At 51.2% G+C, this 27,595-nt stretch overlaps 2 protein-coding genes across 5 annotated transcripts in view; one reads left to right on the forward strand and one right to left on the reverse strand.

Moving 5' to 3' along the window:
* Positions 1–15,220, forward strand: TCTE1 (t-complex-associated-testis-expressed 1). The gene is made up of 5 exons (XM_033056561.1): positions 1–84; positions 3,917–4,174; positions 6,082–6,650; positions 7,711–8,160; positions 10,061–15,220. Exons 2-5 carry the CDS (start codon positions 3,991–3,993, stop codon positions 10,235–10,237), a joined length of 1,380 nt encoding a protein of 459 aa, XP_032912452.1. The 5' UTR covers positions 1–84; positions 3,917–3,990; the 3' UTR covers positions 10,238–15,220.
* TMEM151B (transmembrane protein 151B) overlaps positions 11,238–27,595 on the reverse strand; it is a 19,577-nt gene continuing 3,219 nt past the window's right edge. Inside the window, exons 2-3 of one of the 4 annotated variants that reach the window (XR_004417547.1) lie at positions 21,714–23,682; positions 11,238–16,425 (exon numbers count right to left, since the gene is read on the reverse strand). Coding sequence is in view for 1 of the 4 variants with exons in the window: in XM_033056560.1 (XP_032912451.1) it covers positions 22,246–23,682 (1,437 nt within the window). In the remaining 3 variants the exon portion in view is untranslated. Of the gene's footprint in view, positions 23,683–27,595 lie in introns of all 4 variants that reach the window. The other 3 variants (XR_004417546.1, XR_004417545.1, XM_033056560.1) reach the window with 3 other exon arrangements.

Genomic DNA, 27,595 nt, shown 5'->3' on the forward strand with positions numbered 1-27,595 from the left:
CGCGTTCCCGGCCCGGTGCCCCCGGCGGTGCCGGGGCTGGGGACAGCAGCGCCCGCGGCCCGGCTCTTCCCCGGCGGTTCGCAGGTCTGGCTCGTAACGAAGCGGCCGCGCTGAGGGGCTGCCCGCCCTCTCGGGTCTCTTGGCTGGCAGGGGAGCGCAGGGCCGGCATGCCGTGGAGCGGGGCTGGTGGGGCTGGCGGGGGCCGCGGCGTTCAGCAGCATCCCGGCGTGCTCCTTGTTATCCTGGGGAAAGGCACCCCGAGCCGAGCCGCCGGGGGCTGCGGTGGGCAGTGCTCAGGTCCGAAAGGGCTTTGGTTTTTCTGGCATCCCACTGGGGCAGTGGCCATTCCCAGGTCATGCTGACACAGATCCAGGAGCACAGTTTTGGCCCTTGACACCGCCAGGATTACAGCGGTGACATTAACCAAATTCCCAAACGGCCAGCTGGCCTCACTCTGCCCAATTTCCCATTACAGACAAATTTCATTATATCCAAAGCTAAATAGATTCCTCATTGGACTTCTGCTTTTTTTTTTTTTAAAAAACTCACTTAAAGCCTATTGCAATGTCTCGGGCCCTGGATTAGCCTGCAACACGGTGTCCTAATGCACACTTAGCATTAGCATTAGCCTTTGGAAGTTCCACAGAGCATGGCAGGTCCCCACAGGTGTCAGTGGGATAAGTGGTGTTAGCCAGACTCAGGACCACTTGCCTGGAGTACAGGTAACAGCATTAAGGTCAGCGCACCTGCACAACAACTGGAATTTTCAGGGTGCTGCTGCAGTGGCCTAAGAGCTTCCTCAATTAATGGGCAGACAGAATTTCAGTGCAAATGCAATCTTGGCTGGGGCATAACCACCCTCAGAAATAATTTATCCTGCTCTTACAAACTCTCCAGTGAGCACAGTGTTTACAGTTGTTCCATTTCTTGGATCTCTGTAATGTTGGTAGGAGCATCAACCAAAGGTCACCAGTTTCCATGCAGCTCTTCTTTTTTGGTCTCTCTGGGATTTGGTGTGAATGAAAAGAGCAAAAATATTTTATTTCCAGATCAAAACAGGTTCAGCTGAAGAAGGTTTGTTAGGCATGTTAGTAGCAGCACAATTTGGTTGTGTGAGTAGATTTGTGAGTTCCTCCTGGGAAGGGAAGTGTGATTTCCTTTATTTTTTTAAGAACTTCTAGCATTATTTACTTTTCAGTCTGATCTGGGTGTTAAATGACAGAATCTGGGAATTTACTATGTGGCTCTGTTCATTATATATTGTCTAATAAAGTCTTTTTAGGATAGGCGACTGATGTGTATTTAGAGTGGGTGGGAAGGAGCGTGCATTAACAGTGTTGACTTGGTTTATTGATAGTGAATTACAGCTCTACCCCTGTGTTTAAATATGTGCTTAGCAAACCCGGCTCTGGAAACTGGCTTAGAGTCTCAGCTCTGGCTGGGTGAGACTCCTGCAGCCGAGGCAGAGGGGGTGAGCAGTGAAGGAGGCCCTTCCCCTGGTGGCAAGGGCACCTGGCAGATGTGTTCACCACGCTGGTGTGGTGGGAATGGATGTACGGGGAGCAGTGGCTCAGTGTCAGACCTGGCACCACAGGCATGGGGTAGATCTGGAAGCTTTGCGGATTTGCAGTCTCACTGCTGTTGGCTTCGTAGTGAGTGACAAGTGGGCATGGTGGAGTCAGCTGAGCTGACTGCTCTGGGGCTCAGATCAAGGGAAAGCTCAGCAGCCTGGGCAGCTCTGCCTCAGGGCAGCTGTGTCCCCTGCCCCGACTCTTGGAGCCCATTCAGCAGTGTGCCATGGGTTATCTACCCTCTGAAAATCAATCTGCCATCAGTAAACATGCAATCCAATCATCTGCTGGAACAGACAGGAAACAATCCTAGGCCACCAATGCTGCACTGGCTCTCCCCAACAGCTGGCCTTTAATCATTGTTTCCAAAAGGTCAGGAAAGCCATCAGAAGCTCCAATCAGCTGTGACTGGCCTGGGGGACAAAATGATACAGATGCTTTTTGAATAGGACAAAGGACTGAGCAAGGAGAAAACAATTTTTCCAGGCACTTCTATTAATGCCACCTCACTGCCTTCTAGCTGTGCTTTGCCCTTCCACTGGAGTCCATGGAGCACCAGGAGCTGGGTCTCAGCTGGGTTAGGGTGCTGTGGAGAATCAGGTCTCTTCCCCTGAAAGGTGGCCCATCATCACAGCACCTTCCTTAGGGTACAAGGACCTTTGTAGGGAAAGGACTCCCAGTCCATCCTCAGGGCCTCCTACCACTCATTCCTTCTCCTTCCACATCCACCCTTCATCAGATCAGGCTCCCATTTTCTACAGCCTTTACCTTTGTCATCTGTACACTACTGCCTCCCAGGAAATACAGCTTCCCTGCCCTTGGCACCCTTCATCCTCCTGCTTTGGGCCAGAGAATGCCCTGCCACTGCCATCTCCACCCTTTCCTGACTGTCACTCTCAGGCCTGCCTCAAGTGCATTTGAAGAAGCCTTTGCTGACATAGTCACAGCAAGAATAATTTGCTCCTCTTTTCTAGACCTCAGTGTTTCACATCACAGATCTCCTCTCTTCCCTCACAAAAGAGGAGCTGGTTGGGATCAAACAGCCCTTCAGATGAGGGATATGGTGGCCAAAGATACTTCATGGCAGTTATCCTTCCACAGGATCCTTTGACCCTGTGGTGGCGTGAGGCCACCATTGCCCTGAGATATCCTCCTGGACTTGCAGGACGGTGTTCTCACCTCTGACATTGCCGTCCACCTCTGTCTCATGCTTCTTGCAGGTGTCCTGCAGCCTGGAACTGCCCAGCCCTGTGCTGCAGCCCTGTGAAGTCCAGTTAGCCCCAGTAAGGATCAGCATGGGTCTGTATGCCCTGGGGAATGCTCACCAGACCTAGATGCTCTTGTGGAACCCAGAACTTAAGTGGATGATTCCTTCCTGGTGTCTTTTCTGCCTCTTTCAGACTGGCTGGTTAGAGAACCATTAGGACTTCCAGGCAATAACTACACATGTGGAATTGTGAGAGTGCTGGCCTTGAGGTTGGAGTAGGAAACAGCAAATGGAAGGGGAAGGCTCTGCAAAGTTAATAGGACCAGGCATCCTTCCTTCTGCTCCAGGCTTTTAGCTCATATGCTTAGGGTCAGTGTGGTCTGAACAGGTCTGACCCATCTCATCAGTTAATGGATGTTTGGAAGGAGTTCAGCCAGAGAATAATGGAGAAAAGCAGGAAAAGAATACATTTATAATGTATGCATCTGTAAAGCATCTGTCTTTAGAGAGCCATAAGAACGGGCATATCGAATCAAACCAGGGGATAGCTGCTCAAAAACCCATATCTGACAGTGGCTAGAAGCAGACACCTGGAGAAGAGTGGAAAACAATGCAAGTGTGTGTTCTTTCCTCCAGCACTCTCCCCACCTCCAGCTGTGTTCAGCTGCTCACACTGAGCCACATGACTTCTGTGTATTTCATCATTCTCAAAGGGTTTCTCTTCCATGTACCTTTCTTAGAGTCTGCACAGACTCCTAATGTCCACAGCATCCTGTGGCAAGGAATTCCCCAGCTCAACTACAGCCTGTGTGAAGAACCCTTTGCTTTAAGCCTAGCTCCTGCCAGCTTCCCCTATTACTTTTATTGGAAAAGACAGTAAACAATCAATTCCTGTCCATCCTCTTCAACAGCACTCTGAATTAACACCACGTTATTATGTCCTTATTACATGTGGTGCCTAGAGACCTCTTTGCACAGGGCAGGGTATAAAGATGAGGCTGAGTAATAGTTGTTTGGCTGCAGTGCTTCCAGTCCAAAGCAGAGGAGGCAGGCAAAGGGCAAGGTGTTACAGCAGAGCAGTGTGAGCTGACCATTAATATTGCAGGCTTCTTTCTAAAGCTACCATTTTCTTTTGCAGGTAACCACGTAGTGGTGACTCTCAAGGAATTTTCCCCTTGCTTCTCCTCAAGGAGAAGTAGGTCCTGAGCAAGGATGGAGCAGCCAGCAGCTGCTGACAAGAGCAGAGCCATTCCCTCACCATGCCCACCTGAGGCCAACGCCGCTGATGGCTCATTCTACGTACGCCGCTGCATCACTGAGGATCCCAGTTGGTCCCTGGTCACTGTCCCCCCCCTCACTGAGCTCTGCCTCCAGCACATCGCTCACAATTTCCAAAGTAAGTGGGAGCTCATTTACTCTAGGACTCATGGAGAGAGAGTCAGTCCCAGGGAGCAGAGGGTCAACAAGGCAGGCAGATGCATCTGAAAGGCAGTGTGGCATGCAGCCCTGCCAAAGGAACAGATGGGGAGAAATATCCCCTTGGGCAGCCAGTTAAACAAACTGTTTAGTTGCTAAGTATGTATTTGTACACTCCAGGGATGGCTGTAGTCCTCTGGGCTGCAGTCCAGGATGTGACTCTGTACTGACCTTCCTCTATCACATCTTGTTCCATCCATGCTCTTCTGGACTCACCTCAACCAGGACCAGGGCTGTGCAGTTGCTGTTTCCTGCTCTCGATTCATACAGACAGTAGGGTAGCACTCGAGGATGGAGCCCTGTTGTACTGAGTGCTGTGCAAAGAGATGGAGAATGGCTCCCTGCCCAGAGGAGCTATCCTCTCAGTATTGTACTCACAGGCTCAGCCCTCCTGCATGGCTTTTGGTGGTGATGTGACAAGTTATATCCTCAGGCAGGGAATGTGCTTTTGAAGCAGGTGGACTGATGAAACACAGCAAAAGAAGTAGTGTGTCTCATCTGAGAACTGACTGGGAGGGGGAAAAGAAGGGCCTACCTGTCTTTTTGGCTGACCCAGTGAAGTGGCAGCAAAGACCAAAGATAATTTTAAGGCTACGTCCACACTGGGGCAGTAAGACAGTACAGAGGAGCTCAGTGCTGCATTATGCCAGGAGCTGATGGTACTTGAGGGTCTGAGCTGGGACAACCTTGCAGTCCCAGCAGCCTGATCAGTCAGTTTGATGCCAAATGCATTGGACCTGCAGTGTGCATAGATAAAAGCAGTGTGCTCATTTTCATGGGGACCCTTGTGCTGTTACCTGAGCTGGGAGGCTGCACCTTGCCCATGATGGGGCCTGAGTGAGCCTGAGTGAAGCTTGCCCAGCCCTGCCCACGTGTCCCACCTCTGCTTGTGTCATGGGCCTTTGCAGAGAAGGTCACTGCAGTGTCAGCTGCAGACTCCAGGAAGAGGCTGTGGTAAAACTGTCAGTGTTCTTAGGAAGGGAATGTCCCAGAAACAGAGGAAATATAAAGCTAACCCCAGTTTGTGTTTCATAATCTGGTTTCCCACACACAGATAGGTTTCTCCACTGATTTATGTTACTCAATACAACTGTACACTTAACCAAATATTCATGGTGTGAGTACACATGGCTTTCTCTGGCATTTCTTGCCACAAAGAACTTCCACCAGAGAAGACGGCTGAGACTTAGGGAAGGAGACTCAGGTGAAAGAGACCTGGGAAAACAGAACTTTTATTTCAACAAGGTAGACATAAAAGCTAGGAGTGTGTCTCAGCAAAAAGGAACAGGAATCAATTTGAGGTAAGACCAATGCTTGAATTAAGACAAAGAGGCACAAGGAAATAGGCACGTGCACTGTGTGCATGAAAAGCACACAGTTGTTCTCAAACACTGATCTTCAATACGCTTAGAAACCAAAAGGGAGAAAGTTCAGCAAATGGCAGGCCAAGTTCTCCCATCACTGTAAGGTTGAATTTGTTCTCTTGAGAGCAGAATTCGTGCTTTGAATAGAAACTGCATTCAAACTAAGTTTAAATTTTAAATGGGGAGCTCAGTTTCTGGTGCAGTTCCCAAATATTATGAGAGTAAAGCAAATTACACTGATGTTTCATTGTAGAAGTGAGAAATCATATATGGAAATGTACAAATGAATCCTACATGTCTTCTGCCAACTTAGTTCTGTGCTCCAGCTTCTGGCAACCGAGGAGAGAGCCAGTACCATCAGAGGGGAGGGCATGAGCACATAGCTGGGGGCGCGGGCAGAACCGTAGTGCCAGCAATTGTTCCTATGCCCAGACCAACCTCTCATTCTTTTTAACTCTTCCAGACAACCCTATTTTGAACTGTCTTCTGCCTGAGGACCAAAAGAAGGTGGTGGACAGGCTCTCCACGAGCCTTCCACTCACTGTGACTGCCAATACAATAAGCCATGAGGACTACTGGAAGAGGTGCTGCATGGAGCGCTGGCAAGTGTGTGACGTCTCCTACTACGGAGGCAGCTGGAAACGGATGTTCTTTGAACGTCACCTGGAGAACATTCTGAAGTTTTTCATCCCTAACACCACAGACCCCAACGAGGTCCTAGAGCTCATCCCGCTCTGCCAAGGCTACGTGCGGAAACTGGAGATTGATCAGTTCCTGCCACCTCTGCGGGTGGATCAAAAGGAGGAGAGCAGTGACCTCTCTGACACAGAGGATGATGCTGAACTTGGCGAGGTCTACATGCATCACTATGACCTGAGAGATCTCATTCCTGATCTCCCTCACCTTGAAGAACTTCATCTCACTTATGGTGTGAAGACCTGTGGCATGAACTTTGAGTGGAGCCTCTTTAACTTCACTGAGCTGGATTGCTCCAACTTGGCTGCTGCAGTGAAGATGTGCCGTAACTTGAAAGTAATATACCTCAAACCGAACCTTACTCCCTCAGCTAGGTCTTCAAATTGCCTGTGGATAGAAATACAGGGACCGGTTTTGCTTGCTGGTAGCACCATTCCTTTTGCAAGTTACAGACCCTGTCAGAGTGCAGAAATGCTAACCTGCTGGCCTAGTGCTGAGTATCTTGTTCTGCCATGTCCTTGTTAGAATGGGTTGTCAGAGGATCAGTAAGAAAAATACTTGCTCCCACAAAACTTGTTGCCTGTAGTGTAAGGGGCAGCAGCACTCCACTGTTGTAACTCCTCATATAGTTCTGGGAGGAAGGAGAGGAAAAGTCCAGATGGAGCTTTCCGTAAGGAGTTTTTGGTAGTTTTGATCAGTAAATGCATGTCAGCCTCTCCCAGAGGATCAAAGACCTCCAGGAATAGCATGGGGAAACATTCACAATTGCCTTAGAGCAGTGAGGGATTTTCCACCTAAGCACTAACAGTATCTTCAGCTCTGTGGCAACTGCAGTGCAGATACTCAGCCCCTCCAAAACATCAGTGGGTATTGCTCTCCAGAGTGGAGCCAGAGTGAGCTGGATGAACTCCCCACAGACTGGCATGCTTTGGGAAATATGGCTTCCAGAAGAGAAATTACCTTTCTTGTGGTTATTAAGATGCCCCAACCACACAGGACATTGTGCTGTGGTTACCACTGGTGCACATGCTCATTCAGACAAGGGTCATCTGTGATCTGGGGTGGGTTCTGCTGCTAGTTGCTGTAGATATTTGGACAGCTTTACGTTGCTTTAATTTAGCCCCCAGTTAGAGATCTTTTGCAGTCAGAGGAGAGGAACAGGCATTTCCAGGAGGCAAACCCTAGAATAGGCGTGGGACATCAGTGGCATGCCCTGCTTGCTGGAAGTATCTGTCCTCTAGGAAAGCAATTGCTTGAGCCTGCTAGCTGAAGGTGTCTGAAGTGAAGGGAGATGAATCCTCTCTGATGGACCATAGGTTTAATTCTATTATGATCTTGTACAAAGCTCAGTCCAAAGCATTGGCTGTGGTAGTGACCCTGGTTTTTATGCCCACAGGTTTTCAAGCTGACACGAAGCAAAGTGGATGACGACAAGGTCAAGCTCCTGGCCCGTAACTTGCAGTACCACCCTTGCTTGTTGGAGCTGGACTTGTCCCACAATCTCATTGGGGACCACGGGGCACAAGCTCTTGGCAAGATGATCAGCCACAACAGACTACAAATCCTCAATCTGTGTAACAACCAGATCTGTCACCTGGGGGCTCAGGCTCTTGCTCAAGGCCTGGCTGAGAGCTCCACCCTGACCTCCCTGAACCTGCGCCTCAACTTCGTGGATGACAAAGGCGGGGAGGCGATTGGCCGTGCCCTGCTGACCAACAAGAGTCTCAGATCCCTCCATCTGGGAAGTAATAACCTGTCAGAGCCCACCGCAGCAGTGTTCTCCCAGGTCCTGGCTCAGAACACCACTCTGAGGAGCATCAGCTTCTCATGCAACCACCTGAGGCTGGTAAGAGAAGCCTCTTCTCCCTGCAGTCTGTGAGCCTGTGTGGTGGCCTAGCAAAGCAGATCCTGAGCCTGTCTCAAAGCCACAGAGGCAAACACATCCCTCACTTTGCATTCTTACTACGATAACAATCAGTTGTGAGCAGGGAAGAGATTGTAGCAGATGTCAGGAAAGGAAAGAACACCTTCTCTGCATAAACATGCCTTTACCTCACTTGTTACATCTAGCTCTGTTCTGAATCTGTCTTTGAAGCTTTGGGCTTTTGGGCAGAGAGGGATTTTCCCCCCAGGAAACTGAAAACCAGGAAGCATGTCTGGGAAAAATCACAGACGCTTCGCACACGTGAGTGTAGTTAATGATAGGCGGCATGAGATGAGGGTCTCATGCATATCCTCTGTGCTTTGGATCTGCTGTGCCATCTGTCACTCAGCAGCACACAGATAGAGTCACCCTTCCCAGAATTTCTCCTGTCCATCACATGCCCAGAGGAGACTGTTAGAAAACTGGCTTGGCTGTTGAGCTTCATTAACTCACCCTGCAGCCCGGGAGCAGTGCGGTGGGTCAGGAGTGTCACGTCTGTGTGCTTGTAAGTGGCTCCTAAAACATAAGCTTACATTTTCTAGGCAGAAGAGCATCCACAGATCTTACTACATCCCTAAGAGCTGCAGTATGCAACATGCCCACAAACCAGACCGCTCCTCTTCTGCTGATTAAAAAGAGCTTTAGAAATCTGAAACTAGACAGCCAAAAGCAATCACGCTGGCTTTTAAACTTTCTGTGCTGCCTCAATTATTCTCACTGTCAAATAAAGAGACAGCAAGACCAGCTGTCCCTGCTGGCAGGAATATTGGCATCGATGTTTGACAAGGGTTTTAAAAGGATTTGATGGCAGAAAACCTTTTGTGAGTTCTGAGTTTTATGGTCCTGGATGTGGAAAACCATTTGAGTTTAATGATACAAGGGGGCAAAGGTTGGAAAGGATAGAAGGACTTTTGTTTAGTAAATAATAATCTCTGTGCTTAGTATCTTCCTTCTGATGAGCTCTCCTGTTACCCATTTGTGAAGTTCCATGGCAGCCCAAAAGATGGCTGGTGGTATAATCTTTGGGAAAATCGGGGGTTTTGCTAGAGAAGCATTCAATTCTGACCTCTGTACCCCATAAAAAGAGACCTCTTCCCAGTCCTTTTTGCTCTGCCATTTTTTGGCAAAAGGGCTAAGAGGCACGGTTTTGGGATGAGGGGACCATCTGGATGGAGGAGAAGGGGCAGGAGGTGTATTTGGTACCTGTAAGGGAATAGCAGCAGTGGAAAAAATACAAATTATCACATCCCTAAATACTGTGTTTTATGTATGGGGGGCAAAATGCCTCAGAGCGGGTTCCCTCCCTAAGGCTACATCACATTTTCGGTCTCATGCAGGCTGGTCTTCAGTTACATGAGATATTCCCCTCAGGAAAGCCAACCCAGCCTGGGAAATGGCATCCAGAGAGAAAACTGCCAGTTCTGGGGCCCTCATGACACCAAGATGAGAAGCAGCACTCTAATCCATTTGTCCCCAGCCAGCAGTAAGCTGGGAACCGGGGGACAAGGGAGAGCAGACTCCTCAGGTTATCATTGCCAGATGTGTTATTAACCAGCATGAGCTTGAGAACTCCTGACATGGTACCCAGAGGGAGTCATTAGCATGTGTCACATCACAGAGAGCTGCATAAGGTTACACTCCTCCTCTGCACTTCTCCTGTGAGCAACATTTCGGACCTGGGTGGAGGCCTTTATCCCTTTTGGCACCATCTCATGGACCTCCCACTGAAGCAGCAGAAATTGCCCTGGGGAGGAGGGAAAAGGAGCAATTCACTTCTGTTTTGGACCTCCTCCTCTAACCATCCCCTCTCATCCTTTTTTAGGATGGTGGGAAGAAGCTGCTCGAAGGTCTGGCAAACAACAAGACACTGACTGAGCTCGATCTCCGGCATGCAGAGGTGGATCAGGAGACTGATTTCCTCATTCATGAAATTGTGTGGGCCAATCGGGAAGCGGCGAGGCGGGGATCTCAGCAGCACCCCGCCACTGAACCCCTCTGAATAAAGTGCTCCAGAGAGCAATGAGCTTTGGGTGTGCAGTCTTTTACTTCAGGGTCTCGGTTTTATTTGCTTTTCTGAGAAACCCTTGACTTGTGACTGCCACCACAGCCTTTCCCAGACCCCCATCATCCAACCTGTGGCTTAACTGGATACATTAGATCCCAAAGCACTGTAGTGGCACCACACAGCAACCTGCCTCTCAAGCCCTCTCTCTCACTGCACCCTAAATCTCACCTCCCGTGATGCTTTTATAAGCTCCAGCAGCAAGCTTAGCTCAGGCAACTGAATATTGTTTTACCTGTAAAGCAGCTAAGATGAAGTCTCTGCCACCTAAATGGTCTAGTCCAGACCTAACTTTTAGGTTTTGCTGAGGATGTGAGAGGCATAGAGGATTGAGGGAATGTTGTTTCTAGTTCCTCAACAGCTTTTTCTGGCTCTTGCTCAGCTCAATAATCTATTTGTACTTATAGTAAAATCTGTCTGGAGTCTGATATGGGTGGTGAAAAGTAAATAGAAATAAATTCAATAGATCAAGAGGTCTCACCACTGTGGTTTCCTGCTTTGGGTTGCTCTGCTTTTGATCAGTGCTAGCCTGCTTTCCAACAGGTGAATTCTTTACAACCAGGTGCTTACCTTACCTAGTAGTGCTCTTCTGTGCAAACCTGTCCAAAACAATCTGTGTTTTGCATAACTTCAAGCTAGAGGGGCCCCTTCAGGACTGCTGGCCCACATAGCTCACAAGTTTGAAAACAGTGCAGCTTCCTTGGACTCAGCAAAATGGAGCAGCTTCCTTTTGCTCTACAGGCTGTAGTCACCTGAGGATGGGACGAGGCACATACTTGAGTGAGGTGGTCCATTGACCACCCTGCTCAGGAGATATCAGGGAATTAAGCAATTGGGTTTACTTCCATCCCCTCCCACTCTCTGAGCAATGCAGGAGCTTCCCATGCCTCCCAGCCCTGCCCAACCAGTGCTCACAGACCCACTGCTGGCAACCACCTCAGTGAATCATCTGAAACTTTTATTACACCGATTTGGTTTACAATCTTTGTACTTTGATATTTCCAACAAAAAAGGCAACATTGTGATATACTGTTTGTACATATATAGAGAGACAGACAGAGCTAGATCATATTGACAGAGTTGAAAAGTAAAAACCGTTTCCCAGTGTTCACAAAAGAATTTATTCACCACGTACCCGCTTCTGCCTTGCCCTGCCTGATGGATACAGACACCGACAGTGCCACTGGCCCCTGGCTGACAGGACCTTCACCTGCACCCTGTCACGCCCACGTAGATCAGAAAGGATGGAGTACAAGGCTGCCCTGACAGCAGGGGCCACACAGGGGGTGCTGACAGGGCTCAGCCCCAAGCCCTCACAGGTTTGTGTAGCTCCCTTCCCAACTATTGATGGATGCTCCAGCGGCTACGTCCAGAAGAATTCCTAACCAGCAGTAGCAGCTGTGAAACCTCCCTACCTGGGCATCTCCCACTACTTGTTTCCCATCCTCGAGACCGAGGTATTGAATATACTTATTTATTTTTATTTGCATTTACAAAATATTTTCACTGGATGACACACCTCAATGAGATGAGAACTCATGTTCAGAAATAGCAGAAAAGACCCAGATCAGCATCAGGCTGATGAAGCAACAGCTCCAGCAGCGAGGGTGGGGGTTTAATGGGGGTGGCCTGGTCCTAGGCAAGCCTGCCTGTAGCTCCAAGGACAGGCTGCAGCTGGTCAGCCGGTTGTGCAATGAAAGCTCATGCTTGGTGGGCAGCAATGAGATCCTGCAGACATGCTAGCAGACATGAGGAGGAATTGGCCACCAGAGCCAGTGAGGACAAGGGACAGAAAGAAAAGGGCTTGGGAAAACATGTCATCACCAGAACAACTTCGGACTTGCTTTCCAGGATATTCACTGCTTATTTTCCTCCTAACAGCTGAGACTCTTAACACCTCTTAAGCACCCTTCAAACCCACTCCTGGGCAGCCACATGCAGGAATGCCTGGATAGGTAACTGTTTCCTGGAGAAACTCTTTGCTCTCTCTCCCATCAATCTCTTGGCCAAAAAGCTTAGTTCAAACCAAGCAGCTTGCACCACTTGCCCACAGCCAAGACCAACAGTCAACTATCTGCCAGTCTGCAAGGGTTAAAACCATTTCAAATGCCACACACTCTGGCCAGACAGCAACAGCAGACTGTTGGAGTGTGAACATTTCTGCTGCTGGTGGGTCACTTGTCAGCTTTAGGTCCAGCTACCACAGGGTGGGTAACAAGCTGGTCACTCTGTGCTGAGTGCAGGGCCAGAAGAGACAGCTTAGCTCTCCCATGAGATCCATCTCCAAGGAGTACTGTCAGGCTTTGAGAAGAGGGGGTCATTTGTGGGCCTCCATCTGGAGAAGGGAATGAGTTTGGGCACTGCCACCACCCACCAGCGCAGCAGCATCAGCAGCACTCAGCAGAGCCAAGCTGGGAGCACCCTCACCCATGGGTCTGTGCCAGCAATGGAGAGAGACAGGGGTGGCCAGAAGGTAAAGACGGGGGAATGCCACGAGGGCTTGCTCTGGGGCTGTGCCGGCGGGTGTCCCATCAGGCTGGAGCAGGGACACCCGGCTGGCTCCCTCCCACAGCAGATGGCGAGCCCGGCTTCCGCTGCTCTGAGCAGAGCGCACGCGGCAGCAGGAGACAGTGGCCAGCTTCCCAAGCCTGGCAGCTTCGGCTCAGAGACCCAGGCATCGACTTGCAAGGTGTCACACTGGCATATGTCACAAACAGGGTGGCAGATTGATTTTGAGCACCGACTTGGGGAGGAGGAGCAGGCTGCCACAATGATGAGCAGAGGCTGTGCACAGAAATGGTTGCTGTGTTCATCCTCCCTTTGCTCCTATGGAGCTGGATTTGTCTAGGCTGAGCTGTCCCTGCCCATTTGGTACCTGCTGGCCCTCTGCATCTGCCAAGGTGCTGGTGGCTGGGGTTCAACAGCACAGGGGGTCCTGAAAATGGGGGTCCTGTGCTCTGCCTCTGGGACAGCACAGTGGGGTGAGGAGGAAACAGCACGCTTCTAAAGCATAGTGCCAAGAACTCCTGGCCTGAAACACACCCAGACAACTAACACAAGCTCTCCCAGTCACTGGGGACCACCACTGTATTGCATCACCCCTACAGCACCTGTGCCCTGTGTCCAGCAGCTTCCCTCCAAACTCAATCACCAGCTACCCCATGTACCACTCTGCTGACAGGGCACTTTTGGCTAATCTAGATCCTTTCATGCTTCTTCAGCTGCATTGAAGAGGGATGAAGCCTGAGCTCATGTGGCTGGGAAGATGAGAAGTGGCGCAGAGCCAAGCCCTGCATCAACTTCTCTAGGTGGAGACATTTCTGGATGGCTCAGAAACGAAGTGTTCCTCCTCCCTACAGGGTATGCCTGAAATAGCCAGGCTTGTCAGATCCCTGTCTCTGGCCGTGATGGATTAGCCCCTCCAAGGCACAAGGCAATTTATCCATTAGTGACACTTACACCTTGTGGCTGCGTTAGCCATCGTGGTTGATGACACGTGCTCAAGCTGTCAGTGCTGGGCTTGGAGGCAACATTGCTGCTCCAACAATGCAGCAAGACATGGCCTGGGCACCTCAGCTCAGGAATACCTCCTGCCTTTCTCCTCAGCCAGAGCATGCACAGATTGCTTTGAAAATCCACTGTATTCCAGAGCTTCTCTATCAAATTCCCTGTTCCATTTCTCCCCCACCCTCCTTGCCTTGCAGCACCGTTGCTCCAGCACCACATCCTCCTGCCCCATTTTGCCTTCTGTCTCCTGTAAAAGCCACCACCTTTGCAAAGGTTTTTACAGCTGTTCTCAAACAGCTCTCATCCTCCCATGTCTTGCTGAGCATTCACATCCTATTCTGCCCTTTGTCATCTGCCCTCAGCCCCAGTGGAGAAGCACAGAGCCCGCGTCGTCCTGCAACATTTCACCACGATGCTGTCCCCTGGTCCCACACTGCCACAACAGCTGACCTGCCTCTCCTCTCCTCCCTGGTCTGGAGACCAAGACTGCCAAAACATCAAGGCCTTCTGTTTTCTAGCTTAGGATGAGCGCTGCAAAATTCTCAGGGAAAGCACAGAGTGATGCCAAAGTGATGCCAGGGTGTGCTGCGGTTGCTCTGAAGCAAGCAAGCAGTGGGCATGCCAGGGCAGGGAGCACTGCTGGGAGGCTGTGCACAGGCAGGGCACGGTGTGGTCTGGCCACCAGCATGCCTGTGGCCATCATGCATCTGCTGGCATTTCATGGCTGGCCCATGGCACCCAGCAGGGAGGGGACCAAAATGATGAGAATGCACAGTCTCGGAGGAGTTCAGGGGAGGGGAGTGCTTTGGCTAGCTCAGAGGAATGACAGTTTGCACATCAGGTTTGGGGAGAGTGTGAAGAGCTGGAAAGCATTGTCCAGGGAGCAGATCCGGCAGCTCTCCAGTTTCAGGCAGCCAGTAATGAATTAGCTTGTTCTCAAACACAGCTTGCTCCATGCTTTTATCCCTGCTCCCTGCCACTCGCTGCAGCAAATGTGACACTTCACACCATCTCCTCACAGAAACCAGGTCAGGAGTTTCCCCTCATGAGAACAAGCAATGCTCTGTCACCCTGAAAAGCCCTTGCTGCAAGGTGGATGGTGTCACCACACCAAAGCCACAGCCCTATCAACCCTCTGCAGGGCCACAGATCCCAGCTGTGCACGAGCACACAGAACCCCACCCTGCTACGTCTGAGTCGATGGCATGTCACACCCCCAGGGGCAGAGAAAGATTTCAAACTCTGGCCTCCATTCCTCATCAACCTACCCCACTGCAAAGCCACAGGGCCACCATCCTGATCTGACTTGGGCATTCCTTCTCCACCAGCACAGCACATTACTTACAGAGATGGAAGGAGTGGAGAGTTTAAACTCACATCATCATCAAATTTTTGTCTGTTTTTTTTTTTTTTTTTTAAAGCAAGGAACAGCAATGTGAAACTTCTCCCAGCTGTTAAGGCCTTCTAGTCGCATTTCAGTTTGAAAAAGCCATTGGCGTTCCCAAAGTGAAATCCTGTTATTTTGGGGTTGTCATTGCTGTTTCCCCAGTCAGCTGAGCAGCGCTGCTCCATCAGACACACTCTGCTCAGCCCTGGGGACAGGCTCTTCCTGGGGGCAGGTGCAGCACAAACAGAGCCCACCAGGTTCTGCCAGAGCTGAGCAGGAGGTGATGCCTGCTTTCAGCTGATCCGCCCTCTGCATCTGCTTCTGGAAATGTGCATAGACTCAGGCTTGGGATTTTCCAAATTTTCACCCTGACTGGTTCATGGGCTGCCATCCAAAGTCTGAATTCATGTCACGGCAGCTGACGGCGCTGCTAATGGACGTTGGGACCATGGGACTGACACAAAGTACTACGTCATCTCACCACATTCTAGCTAGGCTTTTTCTTTCACTAAAGTGAGTAGCTAAGATTGCAGAAGCAGCTTGTGCTGATGGAGAGTGAAAGAACCTCATGTGTCTGTGTGTGAAGTTATTTTGTTCTACAAAATCCACTAAATTATAATCACAGTAGGTGATCCATCCATTCACAGAGTTCGAAGGACTGGGGAGGGTTCAGGATGGGCACCAGTTTCTCACCATCTTAATTTCCCCCAAATGAAGTTTACAAAAACCAAACAAACGAACAAACAAAATGGCCCAACAAAAAGAGTCTTCCTGGGGAATGGGGGAGGAATAAAACCCACTTAGCTTTCCAGCAGCCGCTGTGCTTATTCTCAGTGCTGGATGGCCATGCTGCACATTGTAATGGGCTCCTGAAAGAAAATCTGGCAGCTTCTGAAGAGTTGCATAGGTGGATGATATACCTGTTAGTAGAGCCTGTTTACGAGCCGCAGGAAGAGGAGCTTGTTGAATTCCACAGGGAAACTGTCCCTCCCCCAAGAGAGACATGAGGTAAGGAGGGAAGGAGGAAGGGCAGGCCACGAGGCCATGGGTCTTGCAGTTCTGTCCTTGGGACCTCTTTTACATCAGAGGCAGAAAGGCTATGGTCCTGTGGGAGAAGGCTCCTCTCCCAGTGCTGTGGAGGTGCTGTGGAAGTCAATTTGCTTGTTAGCTTGCTTTTGAGGGAGTTGACGAGATCACATCCATGGGCATAATGTTCCCCTTGGCGGAGCAGCTGTGATAGAGGCAGTAGAGCAGAACAATTCAACCCACTGCTTGTACAAACTACAGATATTCAACATTCATTCATGTTGGCCAAGTCCCAACACAAAATCTATGCATCGAAGCAACACTGTGACAGACCAATTTTTCTGGACTCAAGGACAGACCCCTCTGAGGAGCTACTAAGCCAACCTCACATCAGTATAGTACCACTGGGTTCAGTAAAATTACACTAGCAATGAACACAGCCCATTAATTTCTACCTGAAGTGTGACTGTGACCCCTTTCCACTTTTTCCAGAATGCCCACAGGGAAACAGCCCTAGGCAGGCTCAGCCCCAAGTCCCACTGGGGTCCCAGGTCCTATGGACCATCCTTTGGTCCCCATGCATACCTGGCTCAGTGGAAAGTATAGACTCAAGTGCACCACAGGAGGCAGCAGCACCAGACAGAGCTATCATTTAAACTATGTTTCATTTCTGACATTACCTGGACCCAGATCATATTCCTACAGACTTTATTCTAACCACTGAATATGAATGAAACATGATCAGAAGGACATATCCCAACTTGAGACTCACAGCTCTTTGGTAACACAACATCTTGGTGGTGCTGTAGCATTTCAGACCCAGCCCCTACAGCGACTGCAGCAGAGTAGGAGCACACTGCAGCAAAGTCTGTACCCTGCTAAAGGCAGCACCCTGGTGACATTAGACAGCAGTACTGAAGCTGTGGTTGGAAAAGCTGAAAGGAGAGCTTAAAAGGCGTTATTCATCCCACCTGCTAAGCAGCAGGTGCTGTTTTACAGGTATCAGATGCTATCTAACTTTTTTAAACTTCCACTTAATAAATCTTTTCCTGCAGTTCTCACCCCATGGGCATCCATCAGTTATTAAACAACTCTGCAGCCTTTCGAGTGAAGAGACAACGAAGATGGCAGGGACCAGCTAGATCTCTAATGTGCATTTTATGGGGAGCAGAAAGGAATGGGGGTGCATTTGTTTGATAACAGATGAACAACAGCTTCTCCAGCCTTAATACTGCATCTGCCTGGAAGGCCTGGCCTTGACCATAGGCTCAGATTCCATTCCTCCATCCTATCGAATGCCCCTACAGCTGCTCTCCCTGACAGTCCTCTCTGAAACCCCCGTCCTTGGTGTGGAGTGAGATATTGCACACAGAGGGCTAAAAGAACCCTCTCAACCACTTGGCTGGTTGGTGTAATCGACTGGTTCTCACAAGGTGCCAGGCACTATGTGGGAAGCTTCCACTGTGCTGAAAGATAGATAAAGAGGTGGTGATGTGTCTTTATGATCAGCTAATTCAGAGCTTATCACACAATTCTCTCTTTCTTTCTCTATTTCAGAAAAGCTGGAGAGCTTTCAAGTACCTGGTAAGTATATTGACAGCAACGGGAAACACCAAACAGCCCAAACTAATTCTCCAGCCTTGCAGCAGTAAGGACTAGCCCTCTTCTGGCTTGCATGAGCACCATGAAGGGCCACGCAGAGGAGCTGGTAGCACTACTGCCTCCCTCCTTCTGGTATATGAGGAAAGTCTGCTGCTAAGTGCAATGCTGAGCCTGATTCTCAGCCCATGGAGAACTGCAATGTTTGAACGATGTATGGAAAAAACCAAAGCCATCTGACTGCAGAAATCCTCCTAGTTATTGCCCCTATCATACTGACAAGCACCCAGCTTCAACCTTCCCAGAGGGTGATGCGTGCTGTCCTGCTTTCCTTGTGTAAGCTCTGTATACTCTGCTCACTTTGAAGAGATCTTCAGCACCAGAAATGAGGACACAGCCACCCTGACAGACCAAGGCACTGCTTGCACCTTTGGCCCTCCTGCCCAGGCCAGGCTCAGGGCCGGAGTGACATACTCACTACACAGTGAAAACTTCTGCACCATCACTTAAGCCAGGGTCTGGCAAGTGAGATCAAGACTCTGGGATTGGTGAAGAGAAGGCTACAGATAACTGGCCTACTTGTGTCAGGAAGGCCATGAAGAAAAGGAACAGAGCCAATGAGACTCACCAGTCAAAGGAGGAGATGTAATGGGATTAAGACAGAGCAGGGAGAACTCAGGTTAGATAAAAGGGAGAGGATTATCCTGAGAGGAGCAGACTGGGCTATCGAATGACCTGCCAAAGGAATCGCCATCACCAACGTGGATGCAGCAGAGAGCAGACACAAGTCTCAGGAAGAGCAGACACCTGACTGCTGCACAGCCCAGAGCCGTGGTGGGTGAGGTGTGTGTGCCAGGAGATGGGACCAGAACAGGGACAGGCCATGTCTGGGTATCTCTGCTCGTAACCTGAGCAATAAGGAGTATTACAGCAGCTGCCCTTGGCCCAGGGCACTGTGGTCTCTCACCAACACTTAGGAGGAAACCCTCTTTGCCAGTAGTGTCCCATGCCAGGAGTAGTGCCCCACGCCAGGAGACAGAAGGGAGAGCCCAGTTTTCTGCTCCGAACTTTCCTGCCTGACTAGATGTGCCAGGACAAACCCTACCTTCACTCTCTCCTCTTCAGCTCCACCACTGGTCAAGCCACCAGGCAGCTCCTGCCCAGTCCTGCTCCCCTACCATGTCCAAGTGCAGAATTCCCCTTTCCTGAGCTTGAGGCATGTCTCCACTCTTTAGAGAATGGAATAGGATGGACTACGGAGGCAGTTCTAGCAAGTGCATTTGGGTAGCAGGGCCAGGAATATGAGAGATGGGATCTCTGAGAAATCCTGGCATGCAGTGGGAAACACTAGAGAGGTCTCACTTCTCAGGGTACTGTGGCTCTGGACTAGCCACAGACAGTAGCATTGGGACTACAGCTGGGACCTGGCTGCAGCTGGGGAAGGTGCTCAGCAACAGGAAGACTGTATGGATCCTGTGGGTCAGAACAACAGCTGTGCCTCGAAGATCCATGTGTCCACCTGGATAAACCACCTCCAGAATAAGATTTCATAGGTGAAAATGGAGCCAGAGGAACAAGGCAAGGCTTTCTTATGGAAAGCCCGAGAAAGAGCTGAGGATACAGTGCCTGAAACTCTGCTGCAGGTGCTAAAAGCTGGGGGGCACAGAGACCCTGCTAATCTGTCCCTATTGTGAAGACTGTCTTTGCCCCAGGGAGCTTAAAGGCCTGCCAAAACTTAGATAAATCCATCTGTCCAAGGCACCTTGGAGGCTGGAGATAGAAAGATGAGCCATTACAGCCTAATTTAAGCAATGTGCAGGAGATTTCAAAGAGAAAATGTCAGGAAGGACAAGCAGGGACCTCATTCCTCACTAATGACCCATTGCAGCTCCACTGTCTCAATTCAGTGGGACATACAAGCACACACCATTATCTCCCTGGAGTCAGGAGCACACTCCACATTGGCCTTGGCTTACATTAGGCCCTTGGAGAGAGAAGCACGAGTGCACAGCAAGCCAAATGTCATTACTAAGCAAGGAAATCCCAGGGCTGCTTTCGCCCAGTCTGAATCTATGCCAAAAATAATGAGAACAAAATGCAGAGAGGGATGTGCCTGCACCAGAGACCTTATGCTTCTCCATCGTCCAAGGGACCCTCTTCTTAAAGCCAACATCTAGCTCTGGTAGTGAAAGCAAGGGCAGATGCTAAGACAGAATCATAAACAGAATGAGATTTTAAGAGATTTCCTGTTCAAACCACTGTTGTTCGTAGTTTAGCACCCAAGATCCAGCAGGACAAGGTGACTTGAAGGGCAAAAGACATTAAGCAAGATATGCAGGGCATAAAGAGCAGAACAGACTGCTCTGGGGGAAACGAAGAGTGGAACCCTACAATGCCCACGTGCTGACCACTCCAGGCTTGCCAGCAGGAGATGACTTTCAAAAGAGGACTGGTGTGTACATGGGTGCATTTGCAGCCTCCTCAAGACCTGGGAGGCAAAGCAGTACAGCAGCACGATGAGAGAGACAGACCCCTCATTAATAGCTGGCAGGAGGAAGATGGCTGTGTGGCAAACAGCGCCTCACTGTTTGCCCTTCTGTGACAGATGGGGAGGCAGACACCAAGCACAAATGCCCAGGTGCCAATGGACTTGCCCTTGTCACCCAAGACATGCTGCCCTTAGCTTTTGTTTGCCACAGCTGATGAGGGAAGCAGGGTGAAGCTAAGGAGTAGTGCTATCTGGAGAAACGGCTGGCTGATTTGGCATGCACTCCCCAAAGAGCTGACGGAAAAGGAGACAGCTTTTCTGAGAACAAGGACGCAAGAGAACTGGGGATGTGTTGCTGGAGGAGGAAAAGCTGGGTGTCTGCATGCTGAAAATACTGTTGCAGCTCCAGTGACAAGAAGGCTCTTTGCCCAATGTCACTGAGATCCTTTCCAGCGTGGTAGAAAGGGCAGCACAAAGCTCAGACCAGCCTGCCCCGACAAGAGCAAGGCAGAAGAACCCAGTAGCTAATGGGCAACACAAAAGTAACCTCACTTCTCACAGCCTGACACCTCCCTGCAAAAACCTCTGTCATGCCACAGATTTAGTTTTAATCAGGTTCTCCTTTAACATATCCCTGATCTCTGTTCTGCAGAGCATGTCCTGGCAGATGCCTCCTGCACCAATAGTGGGGTCCAACAGAAATGGAATCCTTTTGATCCTCCTTTCCCCAGCCAAAGTTCCCAATGCTCCAGCATGCTTTTGCATTTGTCCCTCCTATCCCCTCAGAGCTCTCTGGCAAAATGAGGCTCCCAGGATCCTGCAGCTCAGAGTCCACAGCCAGAGCCCAGCTGGATCTCATGCAAAATTCACTCGTGCAGACATACACCAACCTGCTGCTCCATTATCAATAGGTGAACTGCAGCTGAACCTACCAGAGACTTCCTTGCTGCGTGGCTGAACCAATTAGGACTCACTTGAAAGCCAGGAAGGGTCCCCAGCCACTTGATGTGCCACCTGATACCACGATGTCTGTCCCAGTGCCATCCTCTTCCCCTTCCCTAGCTCACCAGGGGCCTCTCGTTTTCTCTTTCCAGCTGAGCCCTCCTCCAGCAAACACATCAGTAGCGCTGCAGATCTCTGCTCCATCTGGATTTGCACATTCATCCCTTGCCCGGTGCTGCACGCCCAAACAGAAAACCCTTTACCAAGGGGGTGCTGACTCACAGCTGGCACACCGACGCTTCCTAAGGAGCTGAGCCTGGGATCCTCTGGAGGCAATGCCATTCCCAGCAGTGAGAACAAAGTAACAGTCGGAGCATGGTCTAAAAAAAAAAGTGGGGAGGGTGGGGAATGGTCAGGGGGGAAGGGGAAGAGGCGGATTCGTGGCTTTCAGCCTTTGCTCTAACCTGCACTCAGCTCCATGTGCCTGGGTACCCATAACCTTCTGTCACAGGCAGCGACACCCTGCTCCCAGGGGATGTTCTCCTCCACCCTGTGAGGGGTCTCGCTCCAGCGTGGGAAGCAGGGTGTGCGGAGGTGCAGCAGGGTGCTTTTGGGCGGCTGCTGGTTCCTTGGAGCACGAGCCAGCCCAGAGCCAGCCACCCCCTCCCTGCATCAGGCCTGTCATTTTATTCCCCCCTTTGGGTCTTGATACCATGAATTATGGTTTTGCAGGTGGTTTGGTTGAATTGTTGTTTTTTTTTTTTTGCATGTGGTGATCGGTCTAGAGTTCTGTGCCATGTCAGGGGGAGCATCAGCATCCACCCCTCTGGGAGGTCAGAGCCACGGCGGGGGAAGCTTCTGCTGGCTGCCAGGGCAGGATGCCATGTCCACTCCATCCTGATGTCCTCCTAGGCTATCCCCCTTGTGCTCCTCTCCCCAAATCCTGCGCTGGCTCGGGCCAGGCAATGGACAATGAGATCTCACCGCCTTCTGCTTTCACAGTGAGGTCTCCACGCAGGACCCATTGCGGTGGAGGTGACGGTGGTCGTGGTTCAGGCAGCCTTCGTTACGGTGTACAATGAGGACGGGGAAATAGAGGGCATCCTGGTAAGGAGGGGGGTCTTCCTCCTCCACAGTCACCTGGCTGGAGAGGCGTGTCTGCTCAGTGGGGCAGCTCTGCTCGTTCAGGCTGCCACTCCGGCTCTGCCAGAGGCAGCTGCGTCGCGAGCCATACAAGCGGCCCAGGGAGAAGCGGCTGCTGCTGAAGGGAATCCTGGGACTGCCGTTGCAGATGCTCAGAGCACTGCGGGAGAAGATGGAGGAGCTGCTTATAGTCCTGTGGCACCGCTCGCAGTTCTGCCGGTAGCCCCCGTAGCGGCAAGCGGAGTAGCTGGTGCAGCCGGAGAGCCCCACTAAATCCATCAGGACCGCTTCCGAGTAGCTGGGCACCAGCTGCTGGTTGGATCGTATGTGCCACTCCAGCTCGGTGCTGTCCACCGTGTTGACACGGGGCATCCTCCGGCAGAAGGAGCGCTCCTCAGCCGGCGTCACCGCCACGTAGTCGAACCCAAAGAGTTTTTCCACGTGGTAATGGACATAGGAGGTGCGGTACTCATTTAGCACCCGCAGGGGCCAGGAGAGGGTGAGCAGAGCTGCCACCCAGAACACGTAGTGAGATACGTACCAAGGCAGGTTGTCTGGGTCGGAAAAGGCCACCATGTATTCCTTGAAGTCCACATTTTTGAGGTGCATCCCCTCCCTGGCCTCCATGTAGTCGTCTAGGCCCTCGTTCTCCGTGAAGAAGCGGGCCCGCTGGGTCAGATAGGAGTTCTCGGACTCCACGTTGGCAAAGCTGAAACACTTGGTGAAGCGGAGCCGTGTGGCTGGGTAGCTCTCCAGGTCAATGAGGTCCTTGGAGATGTCCTTAACCCCACAGTTGGAATAATCAAACTCGGCCTCTGCCACGTGGGTGTTGACGCGCTCGTGGTACACCTGGGTGGTGGTGTAGGCGTCCCCGTTGCGGTAGCGGGTGACCTGCCGGGTCCTGCGGACGTAGTGGTAGCTGATGGCCTTCCACCAGATGCAGGGGGTCGCCTGCTGCATCCGCTGCACACGCTCGTGCACGCTCTCCACGTCCACTTTGTACTGCAGCTCGTTGCGCGTGTAGCAGTGCCAGCACTCCACCAGGTACACCACGTAGAGCATCACCAGGAAAGCCAAGGGGATGTAGACGTAGCCGTTGGAACAGGGGCTGTCATGGTACATCATGGACTTGCCCTTGTAAGCGCTGTCAAAGGTCAGCCGGGTCACCTTGGTGACGTGGCACCAGGTCATGGCTCCCATGCAGCCATACATGAGCAGGGACAGCAGCAGGCATTTCCAGTGGGACTCTCGGCACAGGGACTTGCTGAGAGACTGCTTCACTGGCCGCTGCTGCTCCAGCGGAGCGGGGAGAAGGAGAGAGAAAACAAGAGAGGAGTCAGTAGGCTGCAGCGGCAGGGGAAGGGGAGCAGGCAGCAGGGTGCTGTGGCAGCACCTATAGTTCTGCCGACAGACAAAACAGCAGATGCAATGGGGCCCCTGGCCTCAGGGGGCAGGGCAGAGGCTGGGATCTCTCACAGGATGACAATCATGCAGTGCAGACAACTGTCACCCCCCACCTCCCTTTCTGGTGCTCTGCCCTTCCCTGGGAGACGGACAGAACCCAGCTGGACATGGGGGAAGGTGTCAAAGGACAATTCTGTCAGCAACACCCTGAGCATCCCCCTTCTTCAAGGGGGAGTAACCCCTACCATTGCCACTTCCCAGGGAGAGCTCTTGGACCACAAGATAAAAGTCAGGGTGGTCTCCTGCACATTCCTCAGCTTTTGCACCCACCCTACCAGCACAGGCAGCTCTAACTGATGTCAACCCACCTGAACCCCTCACCACAGCTCATCCCACTGCACACGAGTCTCTCCCCACTTTCCCAGTAATGGCCAATAGCAACATTCCAGCTTCTCCACCAGGGCGGCACAAGTGCCTGGTGTGTCTGTAAGATGGAGAAACAGACCTTCTGCAGCTGGGAAGGTCTGTGTTTGGTAATGACAATTCCCACTGCAACACTTGGCAGCCTAAGGAGCTTCAAAGTGCTTCTCAAGTGCTTTATAAACCACACCAATGAGAAAGTACTTTTCCACGATTAAAATGCAACCACCTCTGGTAGGAGAGAAAGCAAATATGGAGTAACATCCTAAAAAGTGTGCAGGCTGGAAGGGAGGAGCATCCTACTAATCTGCAGCAGCAAAGGGGGCAAAAGGCCACTCACAGCTGCTGGCAAATGTGCCTGCTTGCGCTGGGATTCAGCTGTGACAGCCCACACTTCTGAAAAAACTGCTCTTAGGTCTTTCATAGTGAGGAAAAAGCAGAACTTCAGCAACGGGACTTTTTAAAGGGATTGCACTGGTGCCTTTACCATAGAACAGTACAGGGTTTCACACAAACCCATGAAAAAAAATTTGGTTAAGGAATCCTCACTCTGCAACACTAAAGTCTCAAGTATTGATCCAGCTTTTTCTGTGAGATCTGACATCATCCCACTAAAAGAAAGAACAGGCAAAGTAACTATTTGCTTTCTTATAGAGAAGATTTCATCCAGCAATCTCCAAAGGTGCAACCTGAGAGTGGGGGTCGAGAACCCCAGCCTTGTGCAGATGTCACAAAACTCACTCAGAGGCTTCAAGCTTTGCTCTCCCTCTGCACCTGCATGCAGGTGCTCCTTTGCTCCTGAGCTCACCTCTGCCATGTCAGGGGCCAATGCCATCTGTAATGACACTGCTCACGGCACTGCAGTCCAAGCCTGGCTCCATTATTCCCCACTCCTGAGCATGCTGGTCTGGAGAGGTCTCTCATCCAGGAATCTCAAAAAACTGAACGGGCTCACACTGTTAGAAAGCAGGAGCAGCACTTTCACTATGGCATGAAAAAGAAAATTAAAGCCAAGACCAGAGATCACAAGGCCACTGGCAGATCTGGGCCTCTCCTTTCCTTTAAGAAATGCATCTTGCTCTTCTGAAGAGCCCCTTGTTCCTGGCTTGGTGCTCTAGAGTCCCACAGGCCAATCTTTCCTCCCCAGCCTTGTCAAACCCTCCTAGGCGGACTTCTGTCACTGCACTCAGCAGGGCTGGATCCTGCCCAAATCTCCAACAGAGGTTTCTCTCCTAGAGGCACAGAGCTCCTCTGGCTGCCCACCCCATCAGCCAGCCCATGATGAGCAGAGCAGGCAGCACATCCAGACAAACCACTGTTGGCAAGGGGAATGGTGGTACATCCCACTGGCAGTCCCAAGTATCAGTCATGCTGAGCTCTCCTCTTTGAAGCCACTAGCTGAGAGCAAGACACACAGACAGAGCCCAGGGCTGGCAGGTGGGGTGGTGCTGGTCTGCAGGAAACTCAGAGAGGGGCAGGGTGGCTCTGCTGGCACAGCTGGCATGGACACATGTGCAGTCCAGTCTTCCCAGTGCAATTGAGCACTGCAGCAGCCTCACAGTCATGGGGCAAGAAGGCAACCCCAGGTAAGAGAAAAGGGAGTGGGGAGAAGAAGTGGGGAGGCTTTCAGGAGGCAGAGCCACCTGAGCTGCCTCTCCCTCCTGAGGTCAATGCTGCAGCTACAAGAGCCTGCTCAGACCCCTCTGTCTGTGCTTGGCTGCAGCACAGCTCTCCCATGCTGGAATATTGTACCACTACCCAGGCAGCTAAAGGCTTCCTCTCTCACTGCTGCCTTCTGCGTTGCAGGCTTTCCCTGGCAGCGGCAGCTCTGACTGTGAGGATCTAAAGGAGCTGCTCAGGCAAAGGAGGAGCATAGGGAGGGACAGGGCCCTTGGAGTGGTACATGCAAAACCTGGGGTGTCTGCAGGGTGCGAATGCTCAGAAACAGCGCCTCGTTTAGGAGGCAAATCCACAAACGGAGCACAAGGAATAAAGCAAAGCATCCAGCTCATTCATTTGCCAGCTGGGGAAGGGGCACCAGAATGACAGGTCTTTGGACATGTCTGTCTCAGAAAAGCAAATTCCTCCCCAGCACTTCACATTCCGCACTGCCTGTGTCGCAGGAGAAGGGAGATGCTGGCTGTCACCCTGCAGAGATGTAGGCAAGCCCCGCTGCGGTTACCCACCCAGGGCAGGGAGCACGATGCAGCTCAGGCTTGGTTCCAGGAACTGTGTTAGCAGGGCTCTAGTCCATGCATTAGTCTCCTCCTAGGACTACGCAGTGTTGAGATACTGCGGCGCTTTTACGGGGTCACACTAACCCCTGCTGTAAACTGTTTACAACCCAGCTCTGTCCTAGGCTTTTGAGGTAAAACACATACACCTCGGCTGCACTGCTAGGGTTTCCGAAAGCTGATCAAGTGCCAATGACAAGATACAACCACAGCAGAGACGGAGGAGGAGCCAGATGCAGAGTCTAATCCCAGTAGGAACTGCAGCATCCCTGCTCCTCTCCCAGGCTGCAAAGGGCTCACAGGAGCAAACAATCAGCTCCACAGATTCCCCTGCAGGAGCAGCTGAATAAGGTTGTCTCCTTGAGCTCTTAACCAGTCTTGGATAAGTCCAGTATAGCTGAGGAAAGAGAAATCCATCTCAGAACAGTGTCACTAGGAGGAGAGCAGGCACTGATATAAATGCCATCGTCATCTGCCCGCTGCAGTCTGATGGAATGAGGCAAAAGACTTGCCCTACTTCACTGCAAACAGGGTTTCCCTCCATCACTGGGAGCCTCCCTCACTGCTCAGGCTCCAGCACTGGAGAGTGGCAAGCAAACCTGCTATTGCAGGTGCACTGAAACATCTCTGCAGTGCTAGGGGGCAAGGCTAGCCATAGCTTAGCTGAACTTGTTGTGGGATCCCAACCAGCTCCCTTCTCTGGGCTTCAGTTCAGTGTAGAACTCATGGGGCAACCTTAGCAGGTGCTGAGACACATCTTGTGAAAGGCAAGAGGGAGGCTGCTGCTTGGGCCTCCCCTCCCTCCTGCGTGGCACTGGCCTCTGACATTGCCCCTGAAGTGAACAGAGATGGAGGCCCACACTTGCAGCTGCTGCTCGGGATGTGTGGGGTGGATGGAGGGGACGGAGGGGATGACTAACAACCAGACAGGGAGAAAAAGGAGGCACCCACAATGCACAGGAGAGACAGTAGAAGAGGGGACCCCCATCGCTGCTTGCATTAAACTCCTTTGAGATCTGGGGGATCCTCTTCTAAAAAAACAGCCTCAAGGCGACAAACATGCCCAGCACCTCAGTGACCAAGCACATGGGTCAAAGCCCCTTAATCACCCCTGCAACCTTGACTGTGCAGCTTTGAATACTAAA

The sequence above is a fragment of the Catharus ustulatus genome, chromosome 3, assembly GCF_009819885.2.
Source record: "Catharus ustulatus isolate bCatUst1 chromosome 3, bCatUst1.pri.v2, whole genome shotgun sequence".
NCBI classification, from domain to species: Eukaryota; Metazoa; Chordata; class Aves; order Passeriformes; family Turdidae; genus Catharus; species Catharus ustulatus.